Here is a 21,939-nt window from a genome sequence, read left to right on the forward strand (position 1 = left end):
AACCCAAAATATGAATCACAGCATTTTCCAAGGACAAGTCCCAAAAAATTGAAAACAAAAACAAAAATATTTTCGATTTTTTAAGATTCTTGATTTATTTTGATGGCGACAATGGGTTGAGTCAGAAAGAACCGATGAGAAGATCGGAAAAGAATGTGTATAAGGCAGCGGAAGAAAAGTCGAGATGAATGAGCAATTTATCACTAAAAGTAAGAGTTGACTCATTTCGAGGGCATTAATTATTATTCGATAATGCCACACACACACCTTGTATGACATGATATCATTATAACTCTTAAATCGAGATAATGTTAATTTTTAATTGAGTACAAAACAAAATATTTCATAAAACATTCTTTTAATTGTACAATATTTGGCATATTGAAATAAAATAATTGAAAATGCGCCCCCCTCGTTTCTTTCCCCTATTTTCACGCCCCTTTTCTATTTTGCCCCCTATTTGCACCCCCTTTTCCGCCCATGTCCAAATATTGCAATTGCTTTTTGGCATACACAATATTTCCGCCTAACAACAACAACAATGGGTAGGAAAACGAAGGAGAGAAGACGAAGAAGAAGATGAGGGCAAAGAGAAGAGAAGGTGGAGAGGAAAAGGGGGCCACTGGTGGGGGGAGGGGGTTTGGGGTAGGCGTAGTGGTAGGGGGTAGAACAGTTATGCTAGAACATTTTTGTTATTGCCTTTGCTACAGTTTTTGCACTTGCGTGTGTGCGTGCGTGTGTGTGTATGTGTTTGCACACACAGATACAGGCTTATGTACTCGTACTCATTGCTTTTTTCTTGTTGTTTTTTTTTTACTTGCTTGCGCCCTACGAACATTTTTTGTTGTTTTGGTTTCAATGCCTTTTTTGCGTATTCTCTTCGTTTTATTTTATCAGTGTATGCGTGTGTGTGTGTGAGTGTGAGTGCATTCTGCCTACGTCGGCAGAGAGCGTCATCGTTTCGTTTCGTTTCGCTTTACTTTTTTTTTCCTCAGTCGAAAAAGCAAAACAAACAAAACAACAACAAAACACGCGGCGCGAGCTAAATATAAATACACAACAACATTGACAAAAGATTACAAAATACATATATGTTTAATATGAAAAAAAGTAATTAACTTAGTAAGCAGCAAAAGCAAAAAAAATTGCAATTCCTTGCATAAAAATAGCAAAAGTCCCTTATCAGTTTTCTCTATTTTGCTTCTCTTTATTTTTGGCTGATGATAGCAAAACATCCAAATCTGTTATATATGGCATAACAGTGTTTAACAGCTGGTCGAGTTTTTTTTTCAAGTGTTTTTTTCTGCCGACGTCGCGTCGACGTTGACGTCACTGCGGTCGTTGATACAAATTTTTTACCTTGAGCTCATTTCAAGTTTAAATATGCAAACAAAAATAAATAAAAACCAGAAACAATAAGAAGCGAAAATCGAAATAAGCAGATAAAGACAAAATGAAGTCAATAAAATATTAAGTAAGAAAAGGCAATGAAAATAAACGAGAGGCAACAGTAAATAAATAAAATCAATAAATATTATCAATAAATATAATCAAGAATTGATACGTATAATTAAAAATTAAAAAAAAAAAGTGGAAAGTAATATGAAAACTTGCATATACATAAATATATAAAATAAATAAATAAACATAAAATATAACCAAAATATAATACAAACAATTTTTAACATTTCATAAAAAAATAAGAAAACCAAGGCGATAAAAACAAAAAAAAAATATTAACAAGAACCCATATAACTGTGTGTGCTAATTTTTGTTCTTGTGCATTTTTCTCGCAGGCAGTTACCTAAAAAATAAGATACAAAAAAAAGTTGAAAATATAATTATATTTATGTGTAGCGGGTTTATCTACATGTGTGTGCAATGCAAAATTGGCAATTGCAGGCGCCCAGCTATCAACAACATTTCCATCATCACCATCTTCACCACCACCACCAACAACAACAACAACAACAGCAGCAGCAGCAACAACATATATTTCAAGTGCAACAGCAGCAACAACAACAGCAACTTTTATTATTGCCACAGCAACAACAACAACAACAGCCGCAGCAACAACATTTGCTAGTGTGTAACAATCAAATAAATAACAACAATAATAGCAGTAATAGTTGTCACAACAGTTATCAATATAGTTACAACAATAATAATAATAATAATAACAACAACAGCAACCAGCAGTTACAACAACAATTACTGAACAACAACAACAATCTCGAGGACGATGTTTATTATTTATTTTATAAAGATTTTTATGTAAGTTTCAAATTGCAACAACAAATGGTTACTAATTGCTTAAAAAATCACCAACGATTTTACTAAGACCAATAAATATCAACAACAGATGGTATTTCAAAATGTTTATGGAATAGTGCGTATTTCATAGAATTTAAAAACAGTAAAATTTATTTATAAAACTAGCTGATTTTAACAACATGAAAATATATACTATTTTTTTTTGTTTGGTATTTCAAAATGTTTATGGAATAGTGCTTATTTCATAAAATTTAAAAACAGTAACATTTATTAATAAAACTAACTGATTTTAACAACATGAAAATATGTATAATTATATATAATAGGTAATCTCGGAAATTGCTTGATATGTAGAATAAATAACAAAACGCCGTAAAGGGTCGTGACGATCGCACCTTCAACATACAAAACTAATAATTAAAACTTTGTGAGGAAAGATTGTTACACATTCGACTAAGTAAATACACTTCCTTAAATTTGCTCATGCACACGAAGTTTCTATTGCAGCGTGCAGAATGTGCAAATTTAAGAAAGTGTATTTATTTTGTTGAATATATAATAATTTTTCGTCACCAAATTTGTTATCAGTAGTTTTGTATACTCGTTAAGAGGTGTTTTTGTTTGATATCAGGAGTTTTTGTTTTAAGCATCAACCATATAATTGACCTATTTTTCCAAAAGTCGTGGAACTAAAGTGTCTTGCATGGAACTGTTAAACAATTTAAATGATTCCATGACTCTAATATAGAGTTCGGGTCCACATATAAAAAATGCAATGCTTAAGCAGAGTAAATTGTTCTGAACTGGTAAAAGTTACCATTTTTGTTGATTAATAACTATCAAGCTTGACTTTTTACAACAATGTGTTATATGTCAAAAGTTGAGGAATCTTAAGGCCTAAACTGTCTTTAGTTAAACCAGAAATCTTTTGCGAATGTGTCATTCGTCACTACGTGGACTGCCGTCGATAGTTATAAATATATGAAAAGATAATACTGATACGATAGATATTGATATATATATATATAGACATATATGTATACAAATATATATACACTTTTTAAAAGATTCCGATCATTGTTGGATATATAAGTACTATAATCAGCTATTTTTGCATTTTTCCAACACGATAAATAATTCTAGTAGTTCTTATCTGATCTTATCTACACCTAACTAAGAAAGATATATGTATAAATGTGCGTATATCACATTCTTTTGTTGATCTTTCGCCATTAGTCACTAATCTGGCTAAACTTAAGTTCAACTTGTGTTGAAAATGAGGAAATATCATTTCGCTGAGTTCATCATAATGATGAAACACTCTGGATGACAATCGCATAAGGTAATCATGAGGTGAAACCGTGAAGTGAGTCACTAAAAATCCAACCCCATCGTGAATATATTTCCTCATGTTCGATCGGGCACAACGCCAAAGGACTCGTTTATCTACCCCTCATGTAATTACAATTTTCTTATGTGTATACATATGTATCTCACTGGCCATTTGCATAACCCTTATGGCTATTTTTGTAGTGCAAAATTGTGGAGGTAGCACAAATAAATTCACACAGAAAAATACATTTCAATGTCAATGTCAATACATCGCCTCTCGGTGGCCTTTTAGACTATATTATATAGTAGATCTGGGGGTTTTATAAGCACAGCTGGTCGAAATAATAGGGTTTGCTACATATATTTTTTTTAAGTGTTTTTACGAATTTTCTTTTGGCTTTTATTTGGATCGTAATACTCAAGTTGGAGACTTTTTCCAATGAAGGATCCTCCTTAATGTGGATTTGTTTTAATGTTTTACTATTTTTCTATACTTGATTGTATAGACTCCGATCCATATCGCATTTATTGTTGCTTATTTAGCCAAACTAATGCGTCATTTTGGTTGCATTTATTTTTTTTCACTCTCCATATTAATGTGTGAAATGGTTATGGGGGAATAGAACCCCATATGTACTATATGTACATGCATATTTACCACTTCTGTCCTGCTTGCCGAGGATTTTCGTTGTGATTCAGTTCAGTTTTATTCGGTGTGTGTATATTCAGTAAGCTTTCGCAATACATTTTTTTTCGTTCCGTTTTTATTTTCGACTATTTGTTCTGCTGAAAGATTGCACATGCACTCAAAATGGTTTGTATTTTTGGGAAAAAGATAACCATGTTGGCATACACCTTTTGGTCTGTTGTTTACCAAGATTTTAGGCAAATTGAAATTGATAGTCATGGTGTAAAAATATGATTTATTTTATATGTTGTTTGATTGAAAAGGATGTAATTTTTGTGTACTTTTCTGGATTTTCGTGTTAGAAAAAACACAACAGATTGGTGTTTACTAAAACAACACAAATATTTTGTGGATATGTAATGGAATGTGAGTCAATAAAATTGAAATCTATGGAATTTCAAATTGAGACACATTTTTTTATTCCACAATACCCATCACCTGCTTGCTAATTGAAATTCAGAGAGGATTCGAGAAACGTCATGGAACATTATGGAAAATAAGCAAGAGCCCAAACGGAAATTCTGTATCCAGATACAAAATGTATCTGTGTCTCTATCTTCGTCTGTATCGGTGTTTTTCTGCGGTCTCTGTGTGCATTGAAAATAATTGAATGAACGATTCCGCTTTTGTGTGAGCCCTAAAACTCTGAAAAGAATCGTGCGAAATTTGCAACCCCGAAAAAAGGGCAAAAATTACATTTTTCTCTATACATATATCTCTTTCTGTCGCCGTCTTGCCATCTCCATTTCGTCTGGAACATGTTAATTACGCATTAAATGCGACAAGGTTTACATTTCCAGTTCCACTTTCCAATCAAAAAAAAAAATAAAATAATAATTACACAATACTGCGCATTTCAATCTATTTCTTATGCGTTGTTGTTTATTCTCCTTAAGTCCACGTGGTTTTTTCCCATCCCTTTTTCCAGTTCCCAACCCCAGATCCAAATAGTCGTCGTATTCAGAAACTTCTAGTCCATTGATAGAAATGACATTGAGGTAATGTCGACAAGGCAGGAAAAAGACCGGCAAAATAATATTAATTTTTTCTTATCCTAAGAAAATGTTCTTACATACTCTGTTTAAATGTTCTTAAAAATTGTATTAAATTTAGAAGATCATATAAATTAAGTTTAGAATTTCCAATAATATGTACTAAAACGGGTATCAAATATCCTTTTACCTATCCCAGTCAAAATAAAATAACTTTAAAAAATAACCAGTTTCATTTTCTTCTTGCAACGCTAAAAGAGATTGAATTAATCGTTGAATGTGTAATACCTTCCAAATCGTTCCAAATTATTGGGTGCAAAAACACCCACTATAAGCAATTTAAGCACTTATTTTTCCTCCCTAGTTCGACAAACATTCCGTGCGAATTTGACCTCGTCTGAGGTGCATATACACACAAAATGATATTATTTTGTTTTGTGTGTATATGGAGAATCTGTTTTCATTTTTTTTCTGTTTTTTTTTCTGTTCCAGCCCACGACTAACGGCCAATTGTCGAGTTGAGATACAAATATGGGTACATATAAATATGCTTATATACAAAGTGGCGAGACAATGCGGAATACATGGGCTATATTTATGTATGTGTATGCCTGGCTTTCAGGGGAACCTACACAGCGGCCACTCTTTTATTATGTCCTCCAATCCTCCCTCTGAAAGGAGAAAGAAAAGAACCCTTTTGCAGGGTTAAAGGACATACGGAAAACAAGACTATTAGGTCCAAGTGAGAATGAAAACTCAGCCAAAAATATATATATATTATAAATAAATATTGAAGTGTAAATTAAAAAGTTATTTAGTAGTTCTTTCAATTTTCAAATACATTTTTTTTTTATGAAGTCTTGGTTAAATTTCTTCTATTTTTCCTGTACCTGTCCAAGCGTCATTGACAGCATTCCCCCACTATCTTTTTGAATCCCCAGTTACCTCCACCTCTTTGTTCAGTTACTTAATGCGTCATGAAAGAAAGGTGGTAGAAAGAAAATCGCCGACTGATGCGGCAACTGTCCCATTTATGCCCCCAACTCCTGAAACTCCAGCATCTTTTCGACCTGGGGTGTATTTGTGCATTTACACTTACAGAAAAGCTGTAAGACTTGAACATAAAAATTCAATTATAAATATGAAACATAAATTTATTACTTTAAACACTAAGTAATTATTTCCAAGTTACAAACTACAAACTACCGATTTCTATAATTTATGTTAGATACAAAGAAAACTATAATTTTCTTATAAAAATGGTGAATTTCTCTAAGTGTACCGATGTCTTGTGTGGACGTTTTGTATTGCGTCACTATTCTGTTTGCTCACTTTATGCGTAGTTGTATTGTTATTATTAAAATTTGCTGTCGAACGCAGAGAAATCAACTACGTAATTTGCTTTGCTCAACTTTTGTGTAAGTTGTTTCCCAAAAGAAACGGCGGAGAATGGAACCCATAAAAGACCCCCGGATTCACACGAACGGTGCGACAACAGTGGTCACAAAAATATTTAGATACAGAATAATTTTAAGCAAAACTAAACAGCTTGTAGTTGTAACGCCTAACAGAACTTTAACATAATAAATAACATCGAGTTTCTTATAAATAATGAATTTTTTTTATAGTATTATTCATCTTTTAAAATTTGTTTTTTGAAAATGTTATGTACGGATCGCATATTTTACATTATTGAAACATCCCAAATTGTAGTTCTAATAATTTGGACGCGTCTGTGGCATTCTTTTTTCTGACCATACATATTTAATTACTGCAGATCAAACAAAGTGGCGACTGAAACTCGACCTTTTGGGATATTTGCTTGGATTTTTTTCGTCTAGAAAGATTTGTAAAATAAAGCTTATGGAGCAGAATAAAAGTATTCTAAAATACGCATTTTGTGCACTCCTTAAAATATAAGGATTGTTTTATGTGAAAAATGATAGTTGATTGTTTAAATTTTATTATTATTTATGTCTTAAACGTTTAAGCATATTTTAAACAATAATTTAAAGTAGCAGTACATTTTAATATAATATTTTTTACTGGGCCTGATTTGTTGTTGCTCCTTTCCCCTTTCTTCGTTGTTTTCGCCAAAGCACCTTTCGCGATTGCAAGCTCACTCACAAATATATGTGTGTAAGATACAGATACAGATACAGTGAGAAATGAAGACCATCTGCTGCTTACAAACTGTTCAGCACAGTAATAATGAAATTAAAAGAGCTTTCAATGCAAAGAGGCTACCAGTACACCCGACAAATAAATCAATTACCAAAACATTTATTCAATAAAAATTGTACAATGGTTTTTTTCCTGATAAAATAATGGGTATTATAATAATATAGAAAGGCGCAAAAAAATTTAAATATCTTACAAGGGAACTTCAAATAATTTATGGTTTTTAAAATTAATGTATTATTTATATTTATATATATTTATAAAAGCGGGCAATGCCAAGGAAAAGCTTCAATGTGCCCGTTTTGTTGTAGAGTGTGGCCATATATCTTTTTCTGGCGTCTTCTGGTTTTAATAAATAATACAATTAAATAAAAAACTATTACAAAAATGATTGCAAATATACATAATAACTTAAGTATTTAGCAAACTCAATTACATTTATTAGTAACTAATTTTTCTCAATTTTCTTTTCTTTTTAGGTAAGTTTCGTGTGCTTTTGACTGAAAATATTTGTTTAATTATATGAGTAAGTAATTGATTAAGAAATGCAAAACAAAAATGACTTAAAGCTAGCGCTAATTAGTAAGAGGATTTTACTAATAAACACAAAATATGTTTCCAAGGCGAGAACCCTAAATTATAATGCAATTTAGCCGTTTATGAAATATGTATTATTAATAAAACCTTTTTTTTGTAAAAGGGCAATACTCTTATAGTGCTTTAATAGGTCAAAAGATGCTTTTTGTCCATTCGATTTATCTTGAAATGGTAATTTTTTGCAATCTTTATTGATTTGTCAACTTACTATGTATCCATTATGAATACTTGTTTGTTTTTCTGGTTGCTACTTCTTGTGTTGGGGTTTATAAGACCCACAAATGAAAAGCCAACGCATCAGATTGACGTCATTGTGGGGGAGGGTTATAAAATGCGGGGGGGTCGGGGGAAGGGGGATGAAATAGAAGTTGGAAGCAGAAGCGGACGTCAGCACAGAGATTATTTGATTTATAAATGCACTTGGACTGCAAATAGATACAGCTACAGCTACAGATACAGATTCCCTGCCCCAAAGATACAGATACATTTACAGATAAATCGAATGTATCTGACGGTGTGCGGTTGCGAGGGAGATAGCGCCTATGTACCCCCCAACACACACACACACACACACCCTCGTAAATCTATAACTGTTGTTATTTAATTGGATTATCATTGAGAAGGCGGCCAGCGAACAATTCCCCACTAGTCACAATTTCCAATTCGACTTCCGAGAGAGCGAGAATGGGAACACTGAAGCGTATAAGAGTTTCGGATTTTAGAGTGAGTATAAGTTCCCAATAGTTATGGAAAATCAAAATGAAAGGTTTTTAAAACGAACTAAATGTGAGTATAAGACTTTACAGCAATGGGTATAAAAGTTTACAATAGTAGAGTGGGAATAAAAGTAACTGAGATTTAGAAAAGTAAAAAAAAGTGGGTCAAAATCATTGTCAATCTATTAAAAATAATTTCATGAGGCAGAATATTTTGCATTGCTTACATTAAAAAAACAAAATTTAAAAAAACTAAAATTAAATTATAAGAAAATATATAATTAAAGAAACATTTCAATATAACATTTTTGAGATAAATATTTTAGTGGTGATTGTACCAACCAACATTTCAATAATATTTCTATATTTTCAAAATAAAATGAAATCATTACTAGACTCATTCCACAATCCATTCCACTTGGGTACAACAATACAACTGTTAATCAAACGATTTGAAACGTGGCGTTGGAATTCATATTCATTCATTGCTATACAATCTGCTTTCGCCATGATCACTATCAGTACCACCTCCCATTTTCCGTTCCTTTCTCAGTCCATTTGTTTGTTTTTTTTTTTTTCTTATCACTTTGTCTTTGTGTACATACTTATAGGTTTATTCATTTTAATTTGTTGATTTTTGTAATTGTTTCACGTCAATTAATGCTTATTTTTGTAATTGAACGTCTCAAAGATAGTGAAATAAAAAGAAATGAAAATAGGCAAGGCAACTAAACTATTGAAATCATTTAAGGCCGGGGGGAAAATATTTTTGAAGCAGTGCAAATCTGGTTCCCATTGTCTGTGTATCTTTCAGATGTGTTTATCTCTTTTTGTATATACACTTATATTTGTATGTATGCATCTGTGTGTCTATATCGGTTGCATTCAAATCCAAAGAAATCGTCGAGAAAGGCAGTTGACAATTGTGGAATTGCGATTGCAATTGGAACTCAACTGAAGCCGAGAGACGGGGAAAACTGAGACGGAAAACTGGTTTTCCACTACCGAACGCCCCCCTCTATATATACATCTATATATTTATATACCCATGTAAGTGCAGTTCAATGAATCGAAGTTTCCATAAAAAAAAGAAAAAGATCTAAAAACACATGTGCAGAGAGAAAGAAAAAGCACTCGAACTGCAATGGTGGCAAGGGAAAATCTAATTCATTTTTAATCCATACTGATAAGGGTTTTGTTGTAGTGTATATTTAGAATTTTTTTTTTGGAAATTCTGCCCACGAGTGTTCTTTTAATGAGAGTCAAATATTGAAATTGATTTTTCTCCGCTAAAATTTCTAATACTTAAACAATTAGCCTAGATTTCCTCTTAAAACCCATCAAATACCTTTTCAACTACAGATTTTCATCTTTATTCTTTGCTGCTCTGTTGCCGTTTGCAATTCGCATTTTCTGTTTACATTTCGCTGCAGCTTGCAGTTTGCACGCCATCAAAAGTGAGAAAATAGAGAAATCATGACTATTTACAGGCATATAGGCATTGTGACTATATATCGCTGATCTCTGCATCTTTTTTTACACCACATTAACAAAGACTTCGATCAAATTGAATTCTTAGAAGAAGGCTGACTGTGTTTAAAAGTGGTATTTAGTTAGTGTACACTATATAAGGCGCTGAAATTTTTCAGTAAATTAAAAATAAGTCTAACGAATATTTTTCTAAAAATGTATTTCAATTTAAAAAAATGTTTTCAACATATAATAGAGTTAATAAATTGTTGTTTTAAGGGGATTTAGATGTTTAGTTTACAATTTCTTGGTGCAAAAAATTCTAAGTAATTTAATAATAAGTAAAAAATGTTTCCTTAATACTATAGTTAATTTAAAAAATGTTTTTTTTTTAATATTTTGGTGTTAATGAAAACTTAGAGCATTCCCCTTTCGCCTTCAATTCAAATCTTTCTTTATTATTACTTTATTTTTTCCTTTTGGTTTTTGTTTCTTTTTGCCTATTTTGCACTTGAACGACTTTCAATTGAATTTTGTATTTATGTAATCGGAGGCATCTATGTACAAAGTGTATATACTTTGAACATACTACTATATATACATTTCTGTGTTGCCGATTTGTTCGCTTTTGCTTTGTTCGCTTGGCCCATAAACAAAGCAATTTACATTCAGACACACTTGTGTACATTGCAATTGCCTCTCTAAAGAGATCGTTGTTGCTGCCATTGCAATCGATGACCAACAACAAAACAGAAAAAAAACAACCGAAAACCCGAAAATCGAAACAAATCGAATCGAACTCTCGCACCCTCAAAAAAAAAAAAGAAATACAAATACAACAACAATTTAAAACAAAGTACAAATTGCATTTTACACCAAACGAACAAAAACTTCAGGTAAAACCCAATGTAAATTGTTTTCATCGATTTCTTTGTAATTGTTTGTCAGGTGCTTTGTTTTCACTAATTGTGCATTGTTTTTGATAGGATTTTCCTAATGAAACTTGAAAAGTTTTAGAAGATTTTTAAATAAAAGAAAATTCACTTTTAAAATAGTACACAATGCAGGTAACGTTTTACGAAGGTAAAGACTTAGAAAAAACTTACGGAAAGAAAGAATGCATTTCAAAAATCGTAATTAATGTAGGTAAAAGAAATCTTAATTATAATACTTATACATTATTATTATTTATAATAATTAAAATAATTACATTAAAACCTTTATATTTTATAAGGATTAAGTCCCTAAGAACAACTCTTCATGAACTGCATAAAGGAGACAAAAAACTCAAACTACTTAAAACATGCCTACATATATTTTCCACTCTTTTTGTAACTTGCTTACTTAGTTTTGAAAATTCCATTCCATTTGAAGTGAGTTGCGATGACAAAGTTGCGAAACTACTCAAGTTTTTTTTCCCCCATTTTTTTTTAGCACTGTCTGTCTCTTTTGCTCCGCGTATACCTGTCCCTGCTTGTTTGATATTTTTTTTATTGGCATTTGCCCATTTTACAGAGCAACAACTTTTAGGCCCTAGCAACAACTGTTCTATATGGTTGCTATATATAGAAAAATATATCTATATATATATATCGTGAACATGGCTCCACATCGATTTATTCGGTTTGCCTTGTTTTATTTTATTGCCCAAAGGTATGGGTAGATAAATAATGCATAAAGTCAAAGTGTAATTCCCAAATCGACTTCCAAATTCCACTCTTGGCTTGAAGTTCAAAATTCATTTAGCACTCGAGCCGAGTTCGAAAGTGAAATAATTGCTGGGCAAACAAATTGTAGATAAGTTAAGTATTTTAACCTTTGAATTGGAACTACACTTTGGGTTGGGCCTCGCTTTAAAATATTTCTTAGATTTCATTTTGTTTTAGAAATTTATTTATTTATTTATGAATAAAATAATAATCTTGAAATATTTAAGGGTCATTAGTTTGCCCTAGAACTTATCGATTTTTATTTTGCTACATTTTTAATGTATTGCGAAATTGAAGTGACGACTGTCCTTTTGACATTTTCCATTCGATTTTTCAAGATACAAGTGTCTTCATTAAATATTAAACAAGGTTACCCATTGGATAATTAAGAAAAGACAAGTGCCATTTTCCTATATATTAAATAATGCGTAATACCTTTATTCTCTACACCGAAAAAACTATGGGAAAACTTAAATAAATATCTGCATAAAATATGTATTTAAAGTTATAATAAATAACATCATGTCTAATATTAAATCAAATTGAATTTAATTCAAATATGTTATACGAAACTTTAAATTCAATATGCAGATACTTCTTTTCCTTTTTCTATTCTTTTTTCAGTGTACTAAATGGCATTTTTGTGTTGTTTTTATAGTTTATTTTGACCCTTTAATAATTTAAAGCATTGCTTAGAGTTCACGGAATATTCCTTCTATTATTTAGCCTTCTAATGAATACATTTTCTGCGGGGCTAACTAGGCGTATACTTAATAAGTAATGCATACGCCGCGTGGGCCAAAAATCGTGTGGTGATAATTGACATAGGATGTTAGGAGAAAAAACATAAAACCAGACTTAAGGGTTGTAGATTAATTTCTTGCTAAATAATTAATGTTAATGAATTCTTATTTAAAAGTAAACAACATTTCCTAGTCCTTGTAGACTTAATACTTGTTCCTTTTTTTGTATTTTCTACCGATTGCCATCAACTTTAATCGCGTGACTTGCCATAAAATCTTTTTACTAATTCGAGGCCAAAAGTATACAAGTTTTACATTTTTACATAGTAAGAAACTATAGTTAAATGCTGTGGAATTTACCTCTATTTTAATCATTTTTGTTGGACTTTTATCTTTAAATTAATAATTTGTATTACTTATTATTTCCCTTTTTAAATAATATTTAACTTTGTATATTTTCTATAAATCTTATATTTATTTATACTTGTTTGGCCAACAAAAAGTAAGATGATATAATATTCAGTCAAAGAAAAATTGTTAACCAACCACCGAAAAGCATGGCGAAGCGAGGAAAAATGAGGATTGTGGGTGGTTGGGTGTTAGGGTGGCAATGGGGCGGAGAAAATGGGCAGGAAAAGCAGATGAGACGAGACCATAAAACCGACAAACGACGACACGAAGGATGCGATGTCCAAAAAGGCAGTGAAAAGTCCCCCGGAAAATCCCTAGCCCACGCCTGCGTGTGTCGTCCTTCGTCCTTTATTTTTTTTTCATTTTTTTTCCTCCAGTTTTCCTTCTATTTTGTGTTCCACCCACTTATTTTATATTTCTTTTCATATTTCCTGGTACCTTTTGTTTTACGCTCTTCGCCTTTCCCCGATTTACTCCGCTTTTCCCCGCTTTTCCGCTGTCTGTGTGTGGCTCCATCATCATCTTGTTGGGAAAACTTTAAATAATTTAACACGCCAACCCCGCCCCTTATTTTTTGGCCTGTGGTGAATTACAAGTGTCGAATGGAAAAAAATTAGGAATGGGGTGGTTTCTGGTTGGGTCGGTTGGTGGTTTTCCATGTGTTGAAATCAGAGTCATGTTGAGTTAGTTTTTCCGCTTGGGGGGGTGGGGTTGGGTGCTTGTATTCAGGAAAATAGACGAAATGAATGTGTGTGTTTTGTAGCATATTTTGCTGCGCAACATTTTCCCAGAACTTTAACAAAGGCTTTCAGTGAAGTTTGTGTGTGTGTGAGTGGGTGTTTTTCTACCCTAAGGAGGGAAAACCTACAGCTCTATTAATTTAATAACGGTTTTGCCTGGGAAAACTAGTAAAATGTATTATTAGATAACTTTTAGTAACACTTTAAAGACTTCCATAATATAATACTTAGTTTATTAATCATGAATAGGGTTCCCAACTAATTATATTGAATTTCTCTTTATTTTCAGGTAAGGATAAACCAAAAAAATTTGTTATTATTTGTGTCTTGAAATACTTTTTATGGATATAGCAAAGCGATGTATCTGTCCTACGTGAGTATTGTACGAAATGAAAAGGGGCCACATTTACAAAATCAGAAATAAGATAGGGTACGTTTCGATAGGAAATTGATATTCATTAATTTGATTTGATGGAATAACAATGGAACAATGATAGTTTTGCCAATTATACGATTATCCTTTACATCCATATAATTAGTTATTTGGGCCTTGGGGTAAATGGAATGCAGTTGAATTTTCGTTGGCTGTCGGAAAAGCGTTGCAACATTCGTGGAATACTTGCAAACTGGAAAATGTCAATCGTTGGCGGAATTTTCTCGGCATTATTGTTGTAGTGGCTTGTTGTTGTTGCTTTCGTTTACACGTCTCTAGGCCATGTCCGCCATTTTGTCCGGGCTTTTCCACAAAACCCCCCCCCTACCTCCGCCCCCCCCCCCCCCCCAACTACGTCCCTGGTCGCCCCTCTTTTTGGTCCGTTGCTAACCAATAAGTTTGTGACTTCCGCCAAATAGCGCGAGACACGCACACATTCATGTATGTTGGGTTGAGTGGGTGGTGGTGGGAAAGGGGGTTTTACTTTCCACTACCCCCCTTCCCCGTCTCCCAACTTTCCCCACCCCCTTTTTTCGCCCACCGTGGCAACATTCACTACGCCATTTTGAAATTGATACACAGCCAAAAAAAAGTAGCCGAGGGGAAAAGCAAGTGCACAGAGAAGTTAGTTAAAGAAATTAGTTAAAAATAAAGAAATAAATCTAGAAAATATCAACTTAATTAAAAATAAATAAAAAAAGTGATGTATATTACCAAGATAAAAACCTCACACTTACAAAAAAAAAAGTTACTTCAAAAGCTAGTTCTAAAACTTGAAATTTTGAAGGACCAACATATGATCTGAAATATAATCTATAATCTTCTATACATAAAACTCTCGTTAACTTAATTTAAAGCAGCACATGGACCACACCATTTAAGCTACAGTTTTTAAAGGCTTACCAAATATTCGTTCCATAATAAGGACTTATGTGATTACAAACTAGAAGAAGAGAATTAGTATAAGCAATTTTTTCTAGTATTTTTTTATTGATTTGAGTTTAAAAGAATTTGGCGTTTGAAAAATAAAAAAAAAATGTTCATTTAATTTCCCACTTTATTATTAAAGCTTTGTGGCATTAGTAAGATTTTCTCCGAGTGTACAAAAAAAGGGTGTCAACATTTTTTGGGAAGGAGCTAGGTGGAATTTAGAGTGCAGCAGGTGCAGAAACGCCGAATGCATTTGGCCCCAAAGCACACGAACACCACACACCCACACCCACTCACATACAGATGCTCTCAAAGCTCACACACACAAACACACACACAGAGAAATACATATACATATACGCACGCAACTCACACGCACACAAACTTTCCATATTTCCAGGCGAGTTTGAAATATTTGCTTTGGCTTCGGTTTTGGCCTCTGTGTATTTGGCAGGCTATTTCTGCCTCCCCCTTTTTCGCCCCACCCACATTTCCACCTCTTTGGCCTCCCACGGGGTAGAAACCCACTGCACCCCCTCCCCCCTCCCTCGCCCTCTCCCCTTTTTGGCTCTTTCTCCGCTAGTTATTCAGCCTCTGCTGATGATTGCATTGCTTTCTCCAACTGATACACTTGGAAAAATCAACTAGCACAATTTTTTAGTTGCTTATTGCCAGGGGAAAGCTACTTTTATATCATCCAAAAAAAATCTATTAAACATTATTCTAAGGAAAATTTAAGTATTACTTGGAATTGCAAAATCTTCATAATCGACTTAGAGATAGTTTTGTTTCTTAAATTCAATTTCCATATAAGTCTGTGAATTTGGATAGCTTTTTAGACGTAAGCTATTTATTAATTTTAAAACTATTTTGGGTACTATTAATTTTCAAACATTTTTCATTTTAATAATCCAAAATATTGATTTTAATGGGAAAAAAAATTGTTTTTAACATTTTAAATCAATATATATTTTAAATGCAACACACAAATTTCTCCCAGTGTCGTTACCCCTCTGCCCATTCTCTGCTGCAGCTCTGCCGCTGCTTTGCCTTCACTTTTGTTGTTGTTTAGTTAGTTCTGCACTCAGATGTTGCTGCTCTTGATGTTTGGCCGCAAGTGCAAGCGAGACGAAAAACAATTCCAGTGGCAGTCTGCTGGTTGGTAGCAAAAAGGAATCCAAATCGACCACCCACTACAAACCACCCACCCCCCCTCCCCACCCACCATTTAGCAAAACCCCCCCTTTTATAAGCCCCACCCCTGCCTTTTCACTAATCGTTAACCCAAAAGTGAGCTGCGAATTTTGGCGAGAGGAGGAAAATCTCTGGACCGAAAGGTTGTTAAGGGGGTTAAGGGGGTTTTCGGAGGCTGTGGTGGTGAGTGGGTTAAGGTGGTGGTGGTGGTGGTGCACCAGCTGAGACAGCAGCCACGGCCAATGATGATGGCTTAAACCAATCAAACTACAGAAACCACGAACGCAAGCATCACGCATACGCCCCGTTGGCCAGGGATTTTGAGCACAATCACAAAAAAAAACATCAAAAAACCTTCAGGATCCCAAAAACACATTTTATATATAATATTTTTTTGATTACATATTTTTTGTTGACTTTGGTAACTGAAAAATAGTAAATTTGATAAATAAAATAATAATAATATTAATAAAAATACATTGAAATCATTTATTGTTCTTACATCCCAGCAAACAAAAGTTAAAATTACAAATTATTTATTTTATATTCCTTTTTATAAAGGAATTGTAATAATCCCAGATGTATTTCAATTTGATTTTGTGATAATAAATTGATAGATAAAAAATCTAAGATCTAAAAATCTAATTTAATAAATAAAAATAAAATAAATAATAATAATAACAATAAAAAGACATTGAAATCATTTATTGTTCTTACATCCCAGCAAACATAAGTTTAAATTACAAACAATTTATTTTATATTCCTTTCTATAAAGCAATTTTAATAATCCTATTTGTATTTCACTTTGATTTTGTGCTAATAAATTGATAGATAAATATCTAAGTATTACATGGAACTGTAAAATCCTCATAACCAAATCATATTATATTTCTTTCCGATTAAAGAATTGAAATAATCTTTGTATTTCGTTTAAATTTAGTGTTCATTTCTGGTATTTCCATTACTCATCTTCCAAAAAGAAGAAAAAAAGAGCTTTTCAAGCTTGCGCTTGGTGGATAAAATACAAAAATCAAGGGAAAAAAAATGGCCAACGAATCTGGGTGCACAATCAGAATTGAAAAACAGAAGTTGGGCCCAAAGCGGACAGCGAAAGAAGAGGCTAAAGGCAGAGGGCAATAAAGAAGAGAAAGAGCAGCGTGAAATTCCAATGAAATTACGTATGAATGATTTTTATTATTAAAGTGCGCCATTGCCTCTCGACTTGTGTTCATTGTTATTGTTACTATAGCTATAGCCGACTTATATACTATATATATAGAGCCCCCCGATATATAGACAGACCCCAATATACAATATATAGTTGTACATGCATACTCTTATTTACGCCTAAGTATGTCACAATTAGCCTGGCTGATAAATATTCACGAGTTGCTCTTTGATTGAAATTTCAACTGAAAACTGAAACCAGAAAAGCTTCAGAATCGCAATTCGCATTTAAATGCCAAGTGCCCGGGGAAATTGACATAAAAATAATTGCAAATATTGTCATTCAAATGAAATGAAAAATTTACAACACTTTTAGGCAAAGGCCAAAGATAGAAAAACTAAATCTCTTAAGCTTGTATTTATAAAAGGTTTTTTTTTATTTATATTCAAAATATTCCGAGATATACTTTCACTTTATCTCACTTAAACAATTGTAGCTATTTTTATTTTAGAAAAAATGTTGAATGAAATTTTCAAATGAAATAAATAATTTACAACACTTTCAGTCAAAGCCCTAAGCTTATACTTATATTGGGAATTTTTTTTTTTATTATTTAACAAGTATTCATAAATATTGTTCATACATTAAATATTAAACTTACTCTATCACCATTGATTTTCCCATTTATTTCTCTCTGTACTTTCGGTTTCGCCTTCTCTGTTTGGTTTCTGTTAGCTTTTGCTGCATTGTTTGCTCTAATTAAATCTTATCTAAACAATTTAAAGTACAAATTGTTTCAATGGCAATAAAAAGAGTAGAACAAAAATCACAAAAGCTCAGCGGGCAAACAGCAAAGTATAGAGGGCAATGTTCTAAAGCAAAGGCAATATAAAAAAAAAGCACACACCTCTATAGATTTTCCCATATACTGTGTATACATATGGTTACATAAAAAAATAGACTGCAATTTAAGAGGACAGGGGTAACCTGAGGGGCACAGGAAAAAAAACTGGGAATCAAAATCAATAACTCAATAGGCATTCGAAAAGAAAAATACAAACAAAAAAAAAAGCGCAAAGCGAAGCAGAACTGATTAATAAATAATGCGTATACGTATAGTTGTACATAATATGATATACATATCGATGTATATAAAGCTATTTACAGGGAAACGGGTTTCGTTTAACCCACAGCCAAAAGGCAATCGAAGGCTATCCTGTCTCGTGCCTTTTCTCGATTTTTCTGGCCTTCTGTCACACCGATGACAGCGAAATGCGATTGAAGCGCAACTCCAGATAAAGATGGGGGGCCAAAGAATAGGACAAATCGGGGTACACTGAGCTTGAGTCATCCATACACTCCCCATAAACAATATAGTACCTCAGTATACCTCAACACTACACTCATCCTCAGAATCGCAATTTGTACTTCATTTGTACACACGGTTTCAATGACAAATCGTTTAAGGTGTTCAGTTCTGACGATTTCTGTGTTATTTATATGAAACCGATTGCCAGATTACCAGGGTGAATGCAAAAATACGTGTTTAAAGAAACTCAATTGCTGTGGAAAAATAAACGAAATCGGTTATGTGAACTTCTATAGAATAGCATTACAAAAGTACTTAAGTTTCTAGTTTACAACATTGTAATAGATCTATAACTATAGGAAGGATTAGAATTGTATAATATTATATACAGGTAACTGATATTATAAAGAAGTACAATAGTTTTTCTAATAATAATATTATATTTAACTGATATTACGTTGATTTTACACAAAGTAAATGGGAAATGTGGTTGGTTTCGTGAATTTGTATACCAGAAGCCCACACACAATCTCTGTCGTATTCGTATACCCCCTATTTTCTACCGCTGCTTCCTCTGCAATCGTTATCTTTCTCTTTGCGTACATAATGTACTTGCTTTCACATATGACTCCATACACACATATGTATGTATGTTCATATGTTCATAAGTATCCCCGACTTTTTCCGTTGATAAGAATAATGAAGTTAACTCATAGACCCGTTCCGATTCGGTCCGTATATGCCACATCATATACCATCCAGTCACATCCAGTACTATATTACTATATTTTATTATTATACCCCATCTCTTCCTCTTTGCTTCCTATTTATTTCGTTGTACCCCTCTTCTTTCTTCCTGCCCCCTTGAACTGTTCTAAAAATAAACTAAACGCCTGCAGTATGTTTTAATAATATTCTGTTTAATAGTCCTCAAAAATTCCATTCGTCTGAGAAGTGAAATTTTTGTCAAGATTTCTCACCTATAAATGTATGATGTTCGTATTTTTGTATACAAAAAAAAAAAAATAAGAACTAGGGAATATTATTCATTTCAACAGATGCGGTAATGTTTCTGTTGTTGCTTCTTTGTCTGGCTTTTTGGCAATTTTCGGTTTTGTTTTGTTTTGCCGGGTATTTTTATAAATTTTTTGATAAACAGAAAAACGTTTCACGTCGACAAAGTCGATTACCTCATATGAAATATTTGCTGTTGGCACAGGAGGCAGAAAGAACCCCAAAAATAAAAAAAAGAATGTGTGAGTTTAAAACCCTTGTTTTTCTCGCTCCGTAAAAGTTCTGCCAATGTCTATGTGCCACGCCCCTCGTCTGTCGTCTGACCCGAACGCCCACTGGAAGTTATATCGGTTGCTAAGCTTTAATTTTTCGGGAACCTCCTTTTGACGAACCGAATCATCCCCCCTATCTGCTGTCCCCATCTACATACATATTCCTTTTTGCACCTTATAGGGTATTCTACTTTTAAAAGAGGAGTATCGAAGGACGTACTGTTTTGACTTTATCAAGTGGTTTTTATAATCGTTTTGGATAGATCTGATATCATAGAATGTATTGAAGTTCTAGAGCTAGAGTCCTAGCTATAACCCACTAAAGAAACCTAAAAACATATTACATCCATAGAATACTATATTATAAACTGGTTTATTATTAGAATCCCTAAATTTATTTTTATTTTGCCTTTATGTATTCCTAAGCCTAACAATTGACTCATTTGTGAAGATTTATTAGATAGTTGTTCTTAACTTTGGGATTGGTTTATTCAACATTTATATTTTGATATTTGTTTTTAAAGATCATAAATTAAAATTTTAAAAAAATTATAACGAAAATTAATTGAACCGTGTAATATTCTGTTGCTGTGAGATTTTATGCTTTTCCTAGGGTATTCAACTTTTTGTCCTTCTTTTGGTTCGTCATTCGTGGGCTTTTACTTTTGTGAATTTTCTATGTCGTCGCCTTTTATTATTATTACTACGATTTTTTTTGTCGTTAGCCACGCTCTGCCCGCGTCACTGCCGCAGTCGCTGCCTCTGCCGGCGCCGCAGTTTTGACGATTTGCGCTTTGCGTTGCGCTTACTCACAATCAAATCTCACGCCGCATTTTTAGTCTCAATAATAACTGAAACGAAAAACACGCGCAGCCAAAACGAAGCGCAAATCAAAAAGGAAAACGAAAGAAGCGAAAAGAAAAAGAAACGGCGAAAAAACGTCAGTTGCTTTTATTTATTTTATTCCGACACTCTTCCTCTCTGTATTCGTTGATTATTTTTTTTTGTTTAACTTCTTTATATCCGAGTGTTTGTGTGTGTACATATACATATGTGTGTGTGTGTGCTGATTGTTTTTGCATTTCGCGTTTGCTCAAATAGTAAATTGAACTGTTTTCAAAGTGTGTTGAAGAGAAAGGGGGTGAGAAAAAGAGGTGGCGAGAGGAGAAGAGCAACTCGTTCGTCGTCGTCACTCGCTGCATTTTTTGTTGTCGTGGGTCGTCGTCTGTTTTCCACTGACTGGGTCGCTCTCTTTCTCTCTCTTCCACTGCCTCCCCTACTTCCCACTGTGCGTTCTCCCACTTCCTCTCCCTTGCGCTCTCCCGGGGCTTGTTCTTGTTTTAGTTGTATTTGTTGGTGCAGCATAATTAGACGCCGTCGTCGATTTCTCGCGACTTTGCGAGAGAAACAGTGCTGCCCGCTTGGTGGTTTTCCTCGCTAGAAAAAGCCTAGCAGGTGTATTGGACAATTGGAATTCTCCCAGCTGTGTTTCAACAAACTCGAATATTGATGGTTAAGAATATGAAATGTATGCATTCCATATGCAGCTATAGGGTTTTTACAGAAATATAATAATTTAATCAACAAAACAATCGATTAACGAATATTTTAGCTATTACTTGAAAACTTTAAACGTGACTTTTATTTAACAGACATCACTGATGTTCCCCCACTATTCGTGGTGCAGTTTCTGTTTCTCTTCTCGTCCTCTTCCCCTCTCTATGTTTTTTCGCCATTGTTTTGTTTTAGCATTCGCGGTATGTTC

General features: G+C 33.3%; 1 protein-coding gene across 4 annotated transcripts in view; it reads left to right on the forward strand.

Annotated features, from left to right (window-relative positions):
* The window catches only part of LOC119556679 (putative uncharacterized protein DDB_G0271606), an 80,387-nt gene that overhangs the window by 40,138 nt on the left and 18,310 nt on the right, over positions 1-21,939 (forward strand). The window contains exon 1 of one of the 4 annotated variants that reach the window (XM_037869050.1): positions 14,170-14,226. The exons of the other annotated variants lie outside the window; for them this stretch is intronic. Coding sequence (XP_037724978.1) covers positions 14,212-14,226 — 15 coding nt within the window. The 5' untranslated portion in view covers positions 14,170-14,211. Of the gene's footprint in view, positions 1-14,169; positions 14,227-21,939 lie in introns of those variants that run through there. 4 annotated transcript variants of the gene reach the window in all.

The sequence above is a fragment of the Drosophila subpulchrella genome, chromosome X (genome assembly GCF_014743375.2).
Source record: "Drosophila subpulchrella strain 33 F10 #4 breed RU33 chromosome X, RU_Dsub_v1.1 Primary Assembly, whole genome shotgun sequence".
NCBI classification, from domain to species: Eukaryota; Metazoa; Arthropoda; class Insecta; order Diptera; family Drosophilidae; genus Drosophila; species Drosophila subpulchrella.